We start from the raw sequence: 17,108 nt of genomic DNA, 5'->3' as shown, positions 1-17,108 counted from the left end.
TTTTTTTTTTTTTTTTTTGTTTTGTTTTGTTTTTTCAAGACAGGGTTTCTCTGTGTAGCCTTGACTATCCTGGACTTGTTTACCAGGCTAGCTTCTGGAACTCTCAGTGATCCACCTGCCTCTGCCTCCCTGAGTGCTGGAATTACAGGCGTGTGCCACCAAACCCACCGAATCCATAGCTGTTTAATTCATGAACTCTTTCTCACACTTTTGCTCCCTTGTATTGCCTCTTCCAAATAGCAAGACAGCTAAACTTAAAAAAAAAAAAACAACTGAACTAAAAAGTGCTGTTACAATATGTTTATTATCAAAATTCACATTAGAAGAAGCAAAAAAAACCTAAATAATTCAATTATCTTACAAGTTATTAAACATATTATCAAAGCATTATAATTAGCCCCTGAAGAATTAGTTTGGGGCAAATTATATCAAAGAATTATTTCAAGATTTTATGTACACAATTCACTATCTTTCATAAATATTTTTACAATATAGAAAAAATGTAACTCAATTCAAGCTGACCTAATTCTCTACTAAACAGAATAATTCTGTTTGTGGAAGCTGCACTAAAACATACAACAGTTATCAGGAGGGAGGCTAAAGAATCAAGAATCAAGAATCCAAAATGCCCAGTTGGACTCCAGCCTTCTAAAAGATACATTGGTCTTATATTGCTTTGATCTACAGAGGAATGTCAAAGTGGGGAAGGAAAAGCAATGAATACATTAATTTGTACTTCCAAACATTCAAGGACATACTTTGTCTCTGATAGTATTAAATACAAAAGGAAAAAAAAAATGCTGTGGCAACCTAACACAGACCAGCCATTTTTGAAACCACAGTAAAAAGCAACTGCCAATAATATTCAAACAGATCACAATTTTCTCAATTTGGGGGAGGAACCACACTGATGCCTGACACCTTGTAACATATCTGTGTTTTAAGTGTGAGATGGGTGCCAAGCATAAGCCTCTGTGTTCCAGCCTGGCATGCGGAAAGCCACGGAGATGCAATGCCTATCCGGCAGAAGCCTCTGGAACATAGCTGGGCCTGCTGCTTGCTCAGAAAGATCTGGACCTCCCAGAAAAACATCCTGGCCCAACGCTACCTTTCCTCTCTTCCCGCTTGAATATCGAGATGGAGGGAAAGTGTCAATTTAAGAAACAAGCACGTATTATCACATCGAACTCCATCAACTTATCCCATGCTATCTCCTATTTTATATATGTGGAAGTTGAGGTTTATAGAGATCAAACGATCCACCTGAGGCCCAGGTTAGCAGTCAAGGCTAAGCACCTCCTTTCTCTAACCATGCCGAACTTGAACCCTTCTTACAGGGCAGCCAGACTCAGAGTGATCAATCTACAAACACAACACAAGAGGTCACTGGAGGCTTCCAGATCCTGGGCAAGCAAGCCCATCATTCCTGTACTTATAATGTGAAGATGTAGTATAACCAAGAGAGAGGGCTTCAGGGTAGATACTGAAGGGCAGCATGGACGGACTCGTGCCCCCTGGCAGGCAAAGCTGCATTCTATTCTGCACAGGAACTGGTCCCCAGGGCTCTAAGCCTGCCAAGCACCCTCTCAGAGTATCTCTGTCTTTTATTGTGTCTTTGATGTCAGGATTTTAAGTTACTGTCAGTGCTGATTTTGTGTAAAATTCAAATAAGAGCAGAAAAAAAAATCATTGCTATGCTTTCCACGTGGGACATACTCCTTGAAGCTACTTAATTACACATTCATATTTACCCTGCCAATGCCCTGAGATATTTAAGGTGTTGTTTTTTTTTTTTTTTTTCCTGAATTCTCCTTTAGAGTAAGAAAAGACAAATTCAAAGACCTGAGGGGAATTTATTACTCCATATGGATGAAAGGTATTTGCATGAACAGGCAATTTTTGAATCGTACAGATGATAGGCAGGTAGGTAACTAGATAGATAGTAGATAGGTAGATAATAGGTATAGATTAATAGGTGATAATGTCGATCTATGTTTGCCCCTTCCACAGGCAGGTGGAAATGAAGGTAATATTCTTTCTTCCTTCCTTCTTTCCTTCCTTCCTTCCTTCCTTCCTTCCTTCCTTTCTTTCTTCCTTTCTTTTGGTTTTTCAATACAAGGTTTCTCTGTGTAGTGTTGCTGTCTTAGACTCACTTTGTAGACCAGGCTGGCCTTGAATTCAAAGAGATCTGCCTGCCCCTGCCTCTCCAAGTGCTGGGATTATGGGCGTGTGCCACCAGGCCCAGCTTTTCCTTCCTTCCTTCCTTCCTTCCTTCCTTCCTTCCTTCCTTCCTTCCTCTCTTCCTTTCTTCCTTCCTCTCTTTCTTTCTTTCCTTCTTTCTGTCTTTCTTTTTTCTTTTTCTTCTTTCTTTCTAGACAGAGTCACACTATGTAGTCCTGGCTGAATTCAAAACCACAGAAGATTCTTCTGCCTCTTAAATTTTAGGACTAAAGTTGTGTGCCACCATGGCCCTTGAAACTAATATTCTTAATTTTTCACCAAAGCATAACACTGCGGGCCCCACTGGAATTGTCATTTTTTATTGTGTGCTGCACTGAGTTGTTATCTATTTCCAACTCAGATGCACTGATCAGCTTTGCTTGTACCTTCACCCCACCACTGGCTTCAGAGCTGTACACGTATCTATAGTACTGAAAATAGCCATGATCGTAGACAGTAACTACAGTGAACCCCTTAACTCTCTACTGAGCCAGGCTTCGGTCAGCACAAAAACACACTAGATAATTGTTTCCCACATAAAGCATCACTGTCAGTGCCTTCGCCTTGCCTTAGCACCCTGAGAGTAAACAAAGACTGAATTGTAAACAATGGGGATCCAGCCCCTGCTGACATTTAGAAGCTGCCGGGCATTTGCTGGAATCCAAACTGGAGGAATTGTTCTCCAGCCACACACTTCTCTAGTTTGCTTCTTTGGGGTGGTCTTATTTTGAAATGCTTACGTTTTCCTCTGCTCAGGGGTCCTGGTGGAGAGGGCTGAACGTGGCAGTTGCTCCGTGGGCTCCTGCTTTTTTGCTCATTGTTCTCCATGTTTCTTAAGGGAAGACTCTCACAAGCGGTAGGAAGTGTCCCATGTGCAGACGATGTCCTAAGGTCCAAGCCCCAGTCCCTGGCCATCGTGTAAACCGTTCCAGCCACAGGAAGGACAAGGCCTAGCAAGGTGATAAATCTGCAGAGAGAAGATACCTAGCCAGGCCTCCACATACCACCAAAGATGTAGAGAAAACAACCTCATGAAAAACAAACCATCAACTGGACATGGAGGCAGTCCTGTAACCCTAGCATTTTGGAGGCTGAATCCAGAGTTCAAGACTAGCTGATATACATAGAAACACCCTGTCTCAAAAAGGAAAAATAACAACAAGAAAAACACCTAAAATTTAAGTGGGAAATACTTAATAACTTTAGAATAGAGCCTGAAGAGATAATTCATGGGATAAGAATGCTTATTCTCATGGAGGAAGGACCCAGCTTCAGTTTTCCCAGTACCTACAGTGTGGGCCTCTCAGCTTCCTGTAACTCTAGTTCCAGGTGATCTAGCTAAAGCCCTCTCCTGACTTCATGGGCATCTGCACACAAGTGGTCCACCTAATCTGACACAGGCATACATGTACTCATAAATTTAAATTTTTTAAATGGGTGGCTAGAATTATACTTCTATTTAATTTGTACCAAGAAATGACCAAAATGCCAAAAGGTAATGGGCATGACATTGGCTCATCAAATTGAACACACTGGTTAGGAATACAGTTTCAGCAAGGCTGGAGAGACAGCTGTGAGAGAGCATAGTCAGGAGAGAGGCCCGGGAATGATTGGAGATGGATGCATTTGCTGGTGGTCCTGGACCCCACTCAAGTTTGGACGTAGTCTGTCTTCCCTGGAGTACGGTCATAGTTCCTTGTTTAGTGGTAATCTCCCTGTATTTTAGTCAGCATAGGTTGCTGTAACAAAATGCCATGGGCTGGTTTTCTATTGCTCTAACGAACAATAGATTTCTTATTATTTTGGAAGCTGGGAGTCCCAAATCAAATCACCCGCAGGCTTTGTTCTTGGCACCTTCTAGTTGACCTCATGTGATAGAAGGATAGGACCCCCACACACACTTGGAACTCTTAAGAGGACACTAATCTCCACTAAAGGCACCACGTGATATCACCACACTCAGGTTTAAGTTTCAGTGTAGGAATACTGGGGAGACACATACATTCTGATCACTGAACTTTGAAGCCAGACGGCATTGATCAGTCATCACTCAATGGATTCAATTCAACACCAAATGTGGTTGGGGAGAGAAGGGGGTGATACTGGCATAGTGCCCACCTGGATACCTCAGACATCCATACTTACAGACACACAGAAGCAAGCGCGTCCAGCCTCAACACGCCAGCAGCACATCTGGCCACGCTTTCAAAAGATGAGGAAGACGAGAAGTTTCTTGTAAAGAGGGAGAGGGACGGTGCCAAGAATGAAGTATTTCTGAACCTTAGAATATCTACGAGATGAGAAGAGGCTACGTTACCGTTTTAGACTCTTCTGAGTGTGGTCTTATCATGCCAACGCAAAGCTGGCATTTTAACATGCCTTGGTTTTCCAAGTCTAACAATATTTTTAAATTGTATCTGTACTGAACATGCACAGAATTTTCATCATTATTCTTTAAAGGATATAGTATGATTATAGCATAACTATGCACACAGCCTTTACATTAGGTATTATAAAGAAGCTGTGGACGATTAATGGTGCACAGGAGGATTCTATAAATTCCATGCAAACACTATTAAAATTTACATAATGACTTACGGGCAGATTTCAGTTTCCTGGAAGTGGGGGTCTTTGAACCAATCTATCATAAGTACCAAAGGCCAAATTTATCTGCTTTATGGATAGTGGGAGGAAAAAGAGGAAACAAAGATGCCACAGAAGGCAGAGACATGTGTCAGGGATTAAAAGTGAATACTGCTCTTCTAGAGGACCAGAGTTCAGTTCACAGCATTTGCTTCAGACAGTTCACAATCTCCTGTAAGTCCAGTTCCAGGGAATCTGACACCCTCATTCGGCCTCCACAGGCACCTTTGCACATACACACAGTCATGCACACACACACCTTAAAAATAAATTAATAACAATAATAATAAATGCTTAAAACAGAAAAAAGATGCTGAAAGCCACAAGCAGGCACTTGGCCCAGATAGAAATGGACTAGTCTGAACTCTTAGTCTGTTGATCTCTCACATCCCTTGTGGCACACAGCCCTGGGAATGCTAAATCTAAAAAGGTGCTGGTACTGACTCAGGCCTATGTGTGGGCAAGTCTCTACAAGAGAGACAAAACCATGCCATAGAAGATGGAATAAAATGATGGAAGCCAAGCACTCTGGGATGGGCACCACCCAAAACTGAAGCTTAGAAGCCAGTCAGGACACGGCTGATAAGCCCCTGGAAGGATCGCTATGTAAAGATCTTACCAGTGAGACTAGCATTCTGTCTCAGATGTCAGTGAGCCTCAGGTGACCCAGAGGGCCTGTGAGGGAGCACTGTTTGGCCCCCTCCCTGGAGGCCTCAGAGCTGGAGGTCTGGAAGCGATCTGGAATCTATACTCTGCAACTTCCCAGGACCACACTCAGAACCAAGCCCTGGGCACTTTCCAGGCCTCGGCAAACACTGGGGACACATGGTTTCACACAATGGTAATACCAATTACTAACAGCCACAAACGCGACCGTTCATTAAGTGCCTGCTAGACACGGGGCATGGTTCCATCACTAGTTTTAACTTTTTACATACTTATAAGAAGCGTTCACCTTACCTTATGCACAGGAGAATTTTCTCAGATAAGTTCATCAAATGGAACATACTGGTTAGGAATACAGTTTCAACAGGGCTGGAGAGACGGCTGTGAGAGAGCCCTGGATGTTTTTTTAGGGGACCTGGGTCAATTTTCAGTGGTAGCAGCAAAAAGAAAGGGGAAAAAGTTGCTGATGATGTTGCCATAGCAACTAGTGACTGAAAAAGTCAGAGGATGGTAATGAAACTGACCACTCAGAACAAACAGGCCCAGAGAAGGTTGTACCTTCTGCCTCTTCCCTGATTATCAAAGCCGACAAGAAACCATGTAGAAAGGACCATAAAACAATAATTACATTGGAAATAACACTCTCAATGATATTGCCAAGCATGCCCTGCAGATGCCACACCAGTCTTGAACTTATGAGCTTTCAGGAACTATTGAGAGGATCCTGGTGGCTAGAGTGTGGTTGGCTTCCACCATCAAGACATCACAGAAGTCAGCAGAATGCAATGGAGTACATGGGTTAATTAGGAAGCAAGAAGAGAGCTGGGCGCACACCTGTAATCTCAGAACTCCAGGAGGCAGAGGCAGGAGGATCTCTGTGAGTTCAAAGCCAGCCTGATTTACAAAGTGAGTTCAGGACAGCCAAGGCTATACAGAGAAACTCTGTCTCAAAAAAAAAAAAAACAAAAAAATTAAAAATTAAAATTAAAAAAGCAACAAGAGAAAATGTTTCAATAAAAGATTATCTGACAAAAAAAATTCCTTTTGAGTCCTAGCCAGAAAGAAACCTGCAGCTAACTCAAGGATTTGCTGCTAGAGAACTCCAGCTTTTCAGTCAACACACAGGGGAGTCGTGAGAGTGCTGAGGGGAAACCACTTGTCAGCTTGGTTACTTTAACAGGCCAGGCTGTTCGAAATCAGAGAAGCGTCAAAGAGGGCAGTTTCCACTGACGGTAAACACTGGTGAAACTTGGCATCAGCCAGCTCAGTTCTTAATGAACAGATAGTGTGAGTATCATTAACTGTTATAAATTTTCTGATGGACAGACTTAGAGTGAGCCCCTGGGAATAGAAATGTGTAGCCCCCTTTTGCCGCTGGCAGATAAAACTTGTTGGCTCAGTGTTAAGCAGAATATTAAAACCAATTTTTTTTTCTGTCAGCTTTAGGTACCACACAGGGTTCAGTTGGATTTGTCAAATACATTTGGTGAGTGCAGTGTCCTGGATTAAGTGGCAGTGAGCCACCATTTTGCCAACTCTCTGTCATATTTAAGGGAACTCAAATAATCTAGCCAAACCAGAAAGTCAATATTGGGTCATATTCTGACTTCCCACTCCCAGAAAAGATTCAAATCCTGATACCCATGAATGTAACATTGTTAGGAAATATCATCTTTTCAGAAGTAATCAACCTACAATGAGATCATATAAGGTTAGAGTGGACCCTAAACCCAGTGTAGCTGGTGGAGGAGAGAGACCTATTGGGAAGAATCCCACCTGCCAATGGAAGTAATGACTACAAGCCAATGAAGAATGGTGTATCCATAAGCCAATGAAGAATGGTGTATCCACAAGCCAATGAAGAATGGTGGTTCCACAAGCCAATGAAGAATGATGTATCCACAAGCCAATGAAGAATGGTGTATTCACATGCTAAGAAAAAATGGTGCATCTAACAGCTGAGGAGAAGTGTTATGTCTACAAACTATGGAGAATTGGTGTGTCTACAGGCCAAGGACAAAGTTTAGGAGAAATTATGTGTGTGCTCACTGGGGAAGAATGAAATCTTTACAGGACAAGGCGACATAGTGTGTCTATAAGCCAAGGAGGCGCTGTGTATCTACAACCTGAGGAGGTATGGTGTGTCTACAGGTCAAAGAAACATGGTTTGTCAACAAGCCAAGGAGGTGAGGTGTGTCTATAAGCCAAGAGCATCAAGAACTGCTGGCAGCCTCCAGATGCTAAGGGAGAAGGCATATGCCAGACTCTGATAGATAGCTCCAGAAGCAATCAACCTCATCAACACCTAGATTTCAGATGTCTGCTGTCCAGAACTATGAGAAAATTATTTTTTCTTGTCTTAAGTCATCTGAAGTACCACAGTCCGAGGCTGGTGGTAGAAGCCTTGAGAAATGAATACAATAAGTCATTTACACTGGATTTTGTAATTTTTGTGTCTAGGCTTGATGTAAAGCAGTGGTTTTGAACAACCCATCCACAAGAGTCACCTAAGACCATTGGAAAACACAGATATTTGCAGTATAATTCAGAACAGCAGCAAAATTACAGTTATGAAGTAGCAATGAAAATAATTTTACGTTTGGGAGTCACCACAACATGCGGAACTGTATCAAAGGGGCACAGCATCAGGAGGGTTGAGAACCAGTGCTCAAAGCCTGCACAGCCTGGGATGACATAATTTCTTCCTCTGGAAGCCACGCACATTCATGGCTTTTCTCACTACTGTGGCCAAACACCTCACAAGAAGCAACTAAAGGCAGGAAGGATTGATTTGGGCTCCTGGCTCAACCCAGTCCCTCATCAGGGAAGTCCTAGGGCCACTTGAGGTTCACAGTTGTGACAGGAGCATGAGCTGCTGGCTCACATCTCTGCAGACCCAGAAAAGAGAATGCTGAACTTCCTCTTACTTTTTACTTTTTCCTCTTTTATTCAGTCTACACCCTGAGCCCTTGGGCTAGAGCCACACACGTTTAGGATGAGTGTCTCCTAGGTGATTCTAAGTCCAGTCAAGCTGATAGTGAGGCTCAAGCATCACATCACGTCTGTTTGTTGAAATGCTTCAGCATCTCATGGAAAACATTGCGCAGCAAGTCCTCCACGGCCTGGCCGGAGGATGCAGGGTCTCTCTCTCTCTCTCAGCAATGCTTTGATCATCCTGCCCTGGACTGTCTGCTGTGGCTTCTCCTGCAGTCCTGCTCCAATGAGCGGACCTGTGCCAACAGCAGCCACCTGGCATTACTGAACTGCTTGCCCTACATCTGGAGGAGAGATATTAGCAGCTTCATCAAAAAACTTTAAGAAATAGCTGACAGATCCTTTCCAGATGGGGAAATGTTCCCTCAGACAAAGTCACTCTGATCTCAAGCCCTGCCTCTGTGCCAAAGCTGGAGAAAGGCTGCGCCTTCCAATACTAATTTCCTGAGCAGCTCCCCATGTCAGCTCCGCTCACCCTAGCTTGGGCCTGTTCTTCCGGTTTCTCAGAAAACACCTTCTTCATGTCTCTCTGAGAATGAGTATCTCGAAGTGTCTTCTTATCAGCAGCAATGATGGCCAACATTTTACTTCGTTTGGCCAGCTCAGGCTAGTCATCTTACTGTGATCATAGTAACTGATGAATCTCTTAGGCAAGTCAACTCGTTCAACATGAGGCCTTGGTTACTGACGTACAGTGCTAATTGCATAGCAGCTGATCACCTGTCTTTGTTTTTTTTGTGATATTCATCTCTTATCTATAAAGAACCAAATTTTGGCTTTAACTAACAATGTTTTGTTTTGTTTTGTTTTTTAATTTTGCTTGTAGTACTGAAGCTAGAACTAGCGTTTCACAGATGCTGAGGAAATGCCAGGCCACTGAGATAGGTCACCAGCTCCTTTTTGTTGTTGTTTCTGATACAAAAATATCTTGCTATGTAGCTTAGGTTATCCTCCGACTTGCTCTGTAGCCCAGGCTGACCTTAGGCTCATGAACCTCCTCCTTTGTCTTCTGGAATGCTGGGGTTGCAGCCATATGACAACATGCCTGGTGTTTGTTTGTTTGTGTGCTTGTTTGTTTGATTGCATGTGGGTATTGGTTTTGGTTTGTTTGTTTGTCTTTAAACAGCACATAAAACATTAGGCTAGAAAGATAATGTACCCAAAGCCGTGAGTGTCATTACAAACTTAGAGGATGATTTAAAGTTATCAAGAATAGCTGCACTGTCAACACTTTGAAGGAGAACTCGGTCACGAGCTGTTATTATTATTTTTTTTAGATGACCAGAATTAATATGAATCACTAAGCAATGAAAACAAATCTTGGGCTTTAAAGCTCCTGCTTAGGAATTCTTGAAATACTTATAGAAGACCTATCTAGTTTCCATGAGCTAAAATGTATTCCTCTGCGTGCCAAAGGTCAGACATGACTGTGAGGCAGTAGAAAGTGGGGGAGGCTGTGAACTCCAGCGCTTGTCGGTCCTTTGTTGTATAGACAGGAGACTGAAACTCGGGGGAGATTAAATGATTTGTTCGGGATCACACAGCCGGGAAGGGACAGCCGGGACCGAATGCGGGGCTCTCGGCGCTAATCCACAGCAACCGGTTGGCCTCACACAACCCCCAACTTCCAAACGGCCTTCCTGACCCAGCAGTTGGCAGGCTCATGGGCAGAGCAGAGAAGTCACAGTATGGAAAAGGGACACCACCCACTCCTGCCTCCTCGGGGCCCAATAAGGCAGCTGTGGGGAGACCATTCAGCTTTACATCTTTATTGCATCAAGATCCGGCGATGACCTCCTGGCTCTGGTCTTTCTCTCTCCTTCCTGTCTTCTCCACTACCGTCGCACCACCTCTGTTCCTGATTTTCTTCCCCCCCCCCCATTATTCTCAGTTAAGCTCATTGACCAAGATGAGGAGCTGGTATGGTCCCAAAGGTCCTGAAGGTCCTAAAGGTTGCAGGGGTCCTTTTTGCCTTTGCTGACTCTAAGCTGTTGGAATTTTCAAGCTTCATGGTGACACATTTGACTGTATTTTTTTTATACTTACCCAGCTGAGACATCATGGTCACATCCTCTTCGGCACAAGAATCAGGGACACACACCCCCACACTATAGTCTGCTGCACCCTGAGAAACACAATGCCACAGCACCCTTTAACACTCGCAGTGTAAAAGTGTGCTCCCAGATGTCAACACAGACAGTCCTTCCCTGATCACGCCTCACCTTATTTTTTGAGTTGGGGCTGCCCATGGGACCCAAAGCGGATTAGTTTCAGCTAGCATGGCTAGCCAGTGACCTCACGGGATCTGCCTGTCTCTGACACAGATATTACATGCACACCACTCAGGAGCTGGGGTTACAGACCTCACCCAGCTTTTCCATGGGTGCTGGGGAATTTACCCATGAGTCTTCACACTTCCCAGGCAGGAACTGCACACACGGAGTCGTGCCCCCGGCCCCTTGTTTTCTTTTCTGGGACAGGGTTCTTATGTAATTCAAGAAAGTCTTGATTTCCTCATCCTCCTGCCTCTCGCTCCCAAATGCCAGGATTGCAGTCCTGAGCCACCTCAGGTATGGTTACTGCTAAGGAAGGCTGTCACTGTCCCAGCGCTCAGCAGGCAGTTGGGGTCAGAGACAGAAGGAAATCTGTTGAATTTTGAAGGAAAAATCAGCTGAAGGGAAAAAGGTTTCTGACTTCTCGAGACAGTCTTGCCAATACGGGATGGCCCAGGTGAACAGGGAACATCAGATTCACCTATACCAGGTTGTGCAGGCCCAATGTCCCAGCTTAAAAAGTTTTGGTTAATTGACCACAGCACATTCCTCCTCCAGATTAAAGATCAATAGTTTCGGATAGTATATCCCACTGCTTTTCTCCTCCATATTTAAGGTCATAAAAACTGGCTCCCCTGAAATCGTTTAAAGAGTTTGTTGAGTCTAGAGAGATGGCTCAGTGGTTAAGAGCACTGTCTGCTCTTTCCAGAGATCCTGAGTTCAATTCCCAGACACCACATGATAGCTCACAACCATCTATACTGAGATCTGATGCTCTCTTCTGGCATGCAGGTGTACATGCAGTTAGAGCACTCATACGTAAAATAAATAAATAAATGTGTTTGTTTTTTTTAAAGGAGTTTGTCAACTTGCAATTTCTGAGTCATGGAACACATATATCAAATAAAGATTTTATTAAAAAAAAAAAAACAACAACAACAACCTCAAGCCAATAACTAGAGTGGCCGTCTTAATGAAGATAGGCCAAATCACAAATGCAAATTTCTGAGCTGGTTCTTTTAATTACACAATAAACATGACTGCACAGGACTGAACTTCTGCTCTGATATCAAAATCATTCACCTGAAAATGACCCTTAAGCAGTCACCCCGACCTTCGGGAGGACAAATGAGGACCAGGAACAACCCCCCTACATGGCTAACCACTGTCAGGGGCTCAGAGGAGGGGGTGGGGGGGTGGCAGAGGGCTCCTGTTTCCTGTCACTTCGGACCATGGTTTCTAACCAGATAGCAATATAGTCTTATTCCAGCCATGTAAAGTCTATTTTGTACTTAATGGGAGGCTGCATGATGTCTAGGTGCCTGCTGAGCCGTGAAAGCCATATTTAAGGACACCAAGTCGGCAGAGAGTGCTGATGGGAGGTGGATCTGAGAGGAAGCAGGGGTGGTGATGATCAAAATACATTACACGAATACATGAATGAACAACGAAAGTCTCAAAACTAATGGCATTACATTCTTTTAAACAGCTAGAGTAAGCGCTAAAATGGTAGTCAGCTGTCTTAGTAGGTTTTCAGAAACTGTAGCCCATCTACTTGGGTAGATTCCTGTTTAGAGCTCCGTTTCTGGGGCCAGGGCTCTGGATAACTGGGTCCCAGATTCCAGGCACTGCTCCAGAAACTGATGCTGTCAGGGGATCGGGCTCAGCAACCGGGTCCCGACCATCCCGGTTGGAGCCACCATCCTCCAAGCAGTGACTGCTTCCGTGGTAGAAAGGATTCAAAGTTGGAAGTTGCTGGGGGGGGGGGGAAGAGGACGGGAGGGGGGGAGCGGGGAATGGTGAGGCGCTGCAGACTCTTCCACTGGACTCCACCGGAGCGGACTGAGATGGGCGGGGAGAACAGCCATGAGCCCAAAGAATGTACACGGAAGATTGCGATTCAAATTGCTGCCCACGGTTAAGCCTGGACCCCCCCCTTCAAGGTCCGTTCAGTGTGGAGGGAGGAGTATATGAACAGCCTGCACGGTTTGTGACGAGTGCCTCACACGAGGTCACCCATTCCAAAGAGGCTGAGCAAGCTTCCAACAACTGCCAAAAATCCAGTGTTAGCTGGGCGTGCCTCAGCACCTGGAAGAGCCTAGAACAGGGGTTCTCAACCTGTGGGTCACGACCCCTTCGGAGGGGTCTAACAACTTCTGGCCAGGAGCGCATGCCACATATTTACATTAAGATTCGTAACCGTAGCAAAGTTACCGTCACGAAGTAGCAATGAAAACACTTTTGTGGTTGGGGTTCACCACGTTAGGCAGGCTGAGGACCCCTGGCCTAGAGGATCAAGAGTTCACAGTTCGCAGTAAGGCTACACCGAAAGTTCCCAGTCAACCTTTCCTACCTAGTGACACCTTGTCTCACAAAAGGAACAGAAGAATCAACTAAAATCTAGTTGTCCTTCTTGTGAGGCCTCGGAGTCCTGACTGTGTTTTCAGTCAGGAAATGCAGCTGGCGGCGTGGTGTTATAAGCTGTGCCCTGAGAGCTCGTCCTTCCACTCACCTGCAGGACGTGCAGCTTGCAGTACTGGCCCCGGAAGCGCCCCCGGGGGCCCTGGGCGGAGAGGCACTCGCTGTGGGACCCCAGCCGGTCCAGGTTGCCGTTGAGAACGCTGCTTCCCAGCTTCCCCACCGAGTCATACACTGGATTTCAAAGCAGAAGTTGGCAGAATGAGCTTCCTTGGGCCACTTACCAGTGAATTAGGAGGACTTGAGTTTGAATCCTCGGGGCCCACGTAAAAAGCATAGCGCGGGACTTGCGCGTGTAACCCCGTGCGTCGGCGTCTGCAGAGCCCGGAGCTACGGGCAGTTGTGAGTTTCCCGGCATGGATGCTGGCACCGGAAAGAGCGGCACGAGCTCTTAGCCCCTGAGCCATCTTCCCAGCCCTCCTTACTGTTCTTCATGTTCTTAATTTCCACTCTGTCCGGACCCTCTGTGAGCCTCTTCCCCCTTTCATTCTGGAGGAAGCATGGCTATTATTTGCTCAAACATTCCTTTCTTTCCTTTGCTATCGTTCTGTTTCTGGTTCCCATTATCATCCCTGCGTAGCCATCTTAATCCCTATGTCTCTTTGTTTCACTTTTCTCTTTTTCACCTTCCATCTACCCATTTTTTTTTCCTGCTCTATTTTGATATAAACTGTGGTATTTTCTTTACTATCTTTAATATCTAACAGTCCGTGACTTTACATATACACGTGTACGCATACCATGCTATTACCATATTCTCTCATCACTTTGGCCGTGTTTATCTGCTTATTTTAATTCCGTGCCAGCTCATCGGTACCGGTGACTGAGTTCACGCAGCACACGGGTTTACTTGATTCATTGTCATTCTCCTCTGTGTCCACTCCCCAGGGATTTCTGGGCCGTGGTCTGTGCACATTACTTCCCTTTGTTGAGCACAGTGAGAGATGTGTGAGGGCCAGGCCCCAAGGGTAGCCGTTCCCTCAGGATTTTATGAACTGCAAAGACAAAAGGTTCTAACTGTCTGTGAAGGGGTGAAACTACACTGAAGAAACATTTGGAGACCTGGAGCAATGGCTCTATAGTAAAGAGCACTGGCTACTCTTCCCACAGACCTGGGTTCGAGTCCCTGCACCCACATGGCAGCCTGCAATTGCCCGTAACTCCCTCCCGCTCCAGAGCATTCAAATTCCTCCTTTCGCATCCTCTTGCACTGCATGTAAGTATGCGGCGCACATACACGCAGGCAAAATAGCCATAAGCATAGAATAATATTTAAATGTTTTCCATAAAAACCTCTGACATGTGATTTCATCTCTAAAACATCAAGAGAGACAGGTGGGCCCCTCCCTTCAGCCAACAGGAATCTCATGCAGGGAGAAGGGAAAGACGGGCCGGGCACCAGCCAGAGGGGAGCTCTTCTCCCGGAGAGAGAAACCCAGATGATAGCTTGGTAGGCCACCTTGCAGACTGCAGCAGAGATAACGGTGGTGAGCAGGATCATTCTGACCAAGTCCTTTAGCCATGACACCTTTTTACGTTCTATTTAAACTAAACTTTGTATCGGGACCCTGAAAATGGACCTGGACCTCTTTGTTTCTCTTCTCAGTGTGGCCTCACTGACTACATCTCCTTTCTTTGCTTTTCAATATCACTGGTCTGTTTATTGAGATCAGTCTATGCCCCATTCTAAGGTACTCCATATTGAGTAAAACGGCTTTCTTTGCAGGCTGAGCCTTCCCCTAACAGACTCCATTTTGCAAGCAACTTTTGCCTTTGAGGATGAGGCATGATTGTACTCCTGGGTAGACAAGTGAACACAAGCACATGCATGAGCACATACACCACACACAAGCACACACAGAGACACACAAGCATATATGCATACATGGGCGCACACACACATACACACACACTTCAGGCACAGCCTGCAGAATCCAGGGGCTTCTCACAATGCTGACATTAGTTTCTTAGATGTGACCTGCTTATCTACCTTCCTTTCTTCCTTCTTTCCTTCCTTCCCTTTAAACAAAACAAGGTTCAGTAGATTCCCAGGTTGACCCTCTACTTCTCAAGTACTGAAATCACAAGTGCGCGCGCGCGCGCACACACACACACACACACACACACAAATTATTCAGTGCTAGGGATGAAACCCAGGCCTTTTGCAAACTAGGCAAGCATTCTTTCCCCTGAGATACAATCCCTCTCCTCTCTTTGTTTCCTCTTACTAGCTCCAGAATTTTTTTTTTTTAATTACACTTTATTCATTCATTTGTGGGAAGGGAATGAAGCATGAAGAGGCCACCTGTGGTCAAGGGTTAGGTTTGGAGAAGAATATTTCCTGGGTGGAACTAATTTGCAGCCCAGTTTGACTTCTCTGGTCACTAAAATTTCTGCTTGACTCCTGGGCAGGGCCTCAACAGGCACTGCATGCCCTGACTTGCCCTCTGGTCTCACCCTCCCAACTGTACCCAGAGCATTCCCTCTGCTCCTCTCTAAACATTCACCAGGCTAAGACTTGTTGGCCTCCCAGCTTGAGCTGTCCCTCCTCCCAATCTGCTGGCATAACTGAGTCACGCTTCAAGTCTGGGCTGGAGAACTGTCTCTCCCAGGAAGCAAGCCAGACCCTTGCTCAGTGTGTCACACTGAAAGGTGTGTCACCATGTGTTGTCTCCCATGAGGGTAAGTTGTGCTCTGGGTGAGTCAGTGTACCTCTCAGAGAAGAAACTTTGTGGACATTGGCCGAATTGGATTAACCTTTGACAAGGTTAGCCCAAACGCCCAAATACAGCTCCAAAAATTACATTGAGTTTTTTTTTTTCCCTGACTCACAAAATACTACTTTACAAAATGGACAAATAGAGTTCTATCATCCTAGTGTTTTAGTGTTCATTACAAATAGACTAGAGTGGTTTCCTCCCAAGCTCTGTATCCTGAAGTGTAAGGGTCTAGAACTGAAAGAGAGGCAAGGAAAGACACAGGATGGGTATCACTGCTGAGATTTAAGCCACCAGGGCTGAGTCTGTCCTGGAGTCCCCAGTTTTTCCTTGAACCTTTCATCTTCCTTTCCTGTCCTGGTGGTTTTCCAGCTCTGCTGTTTTGGTTTTCACTTTGCACTGGTTTCCTTTCTGATCATGGGATCACACAGGCAAACCGCCCTTTTCTGGCCACCACCCCCAGAGAGTTTCCACCAAGAACCTGAGCGACACTAGGGCTAGGCATAGTCCAGATGGAAATGCCCCATCATAGGGAGGGAGAAACGGGATCGGGACATTTGCACACTTGGGTTTTCATGTCCAAATGACCAGATGCAACATGCTTAGTCAGGTGCTCTAATCGGCAGACCTTTCCTTCTCCTGTGGTGGCGGTAACATGTGGGTATTAAAATTCAGTTGCTGAGCTTGTTAACTCACAGCTCTGGGATTGAGCCCAGGGTCCGGTACAAATTAGGAAAGCATTCTACCACTGTGTTATTTTTAACAAGGTTTCTCTAAACTGTCTACGGAACTCAATATTCTCCTGACTCAACCTGAATGAATGTTGGATAGTCACAGAACCCAGAACTTTCTATGGGATCCACTCTATTACCTCTCTCTCTAGTAAGAGGTTTTCTTGGTTTCTGTGGAGGTGTTGGTCCTGAGCAAAAAAACCTTCCCGACAAACAGCTAGATGGGTAAAATGGGCAGTATTCAGACACTGAACAGTCAAATAGATTGGCTGGGCCATAAAGATTGGATGATAAAGTCCTCGTCCAGCACGTGGAAGGCCCTAGCTTCAATCCTCAGCAACACACACACACACACACACACACACACACACACACACACACACACA

At 45.2% G+C, this 17,108-nt stretch overlaps 1 protein-coding gene across 1 annotated transcript in view; it reads right to left on the bottom strand.

Annotated features, from left to right (window-relative positions):
- The window catches only part of LOC129688148 (O-acyltransferase like protein-like), a 47,988-nt gene that overhangs the window by 25,530 nt on the left and 5,350 nt on the right, over positions 1-17,108 (bottom strand). The window contains exons 2-5 of the mRNA XM_055622910.1: positions 13,309-13,448; positions 10,570-10,648; positions 4,366-4,510; positions 2,961-3,187 (exon numbers count right to left, since the gene is read on the bottom strand). Of these exons, the coding sequence (XP_055478885.1) occupies positions 2,961-3,187; positions 4,366-4,510; positions 10,570-10,648; positions 13,309-13,448 (591 nt within the window). The remainder of the gene's footprint in view (positions 1-2,960; positions 3,188-4,365; positions 4,511-10,569; positions 10,649-13,308; positions 13,449-17,108) is intronic.

Source organism: Psammomys obesus, unplaced genomic scaffold (assembly GCF_907164565.1).
Source record: "Psammomys obesus unplaced genomic scaffold, mPsaObe1.curated_primary_1811, whole genome shotgun sequence".
Taxonomy (NCBI): domain Eukaryota; kingdom Metazoa; phylum Chordata; class Mammalia; order Rodentia; family Muridae; genus Psammomys; species Psammomys obesus.
Note: the sequence above shows the minus strand (reverse complement) of the source record. Positions and strands in the feature narration are given on the sequence as shown.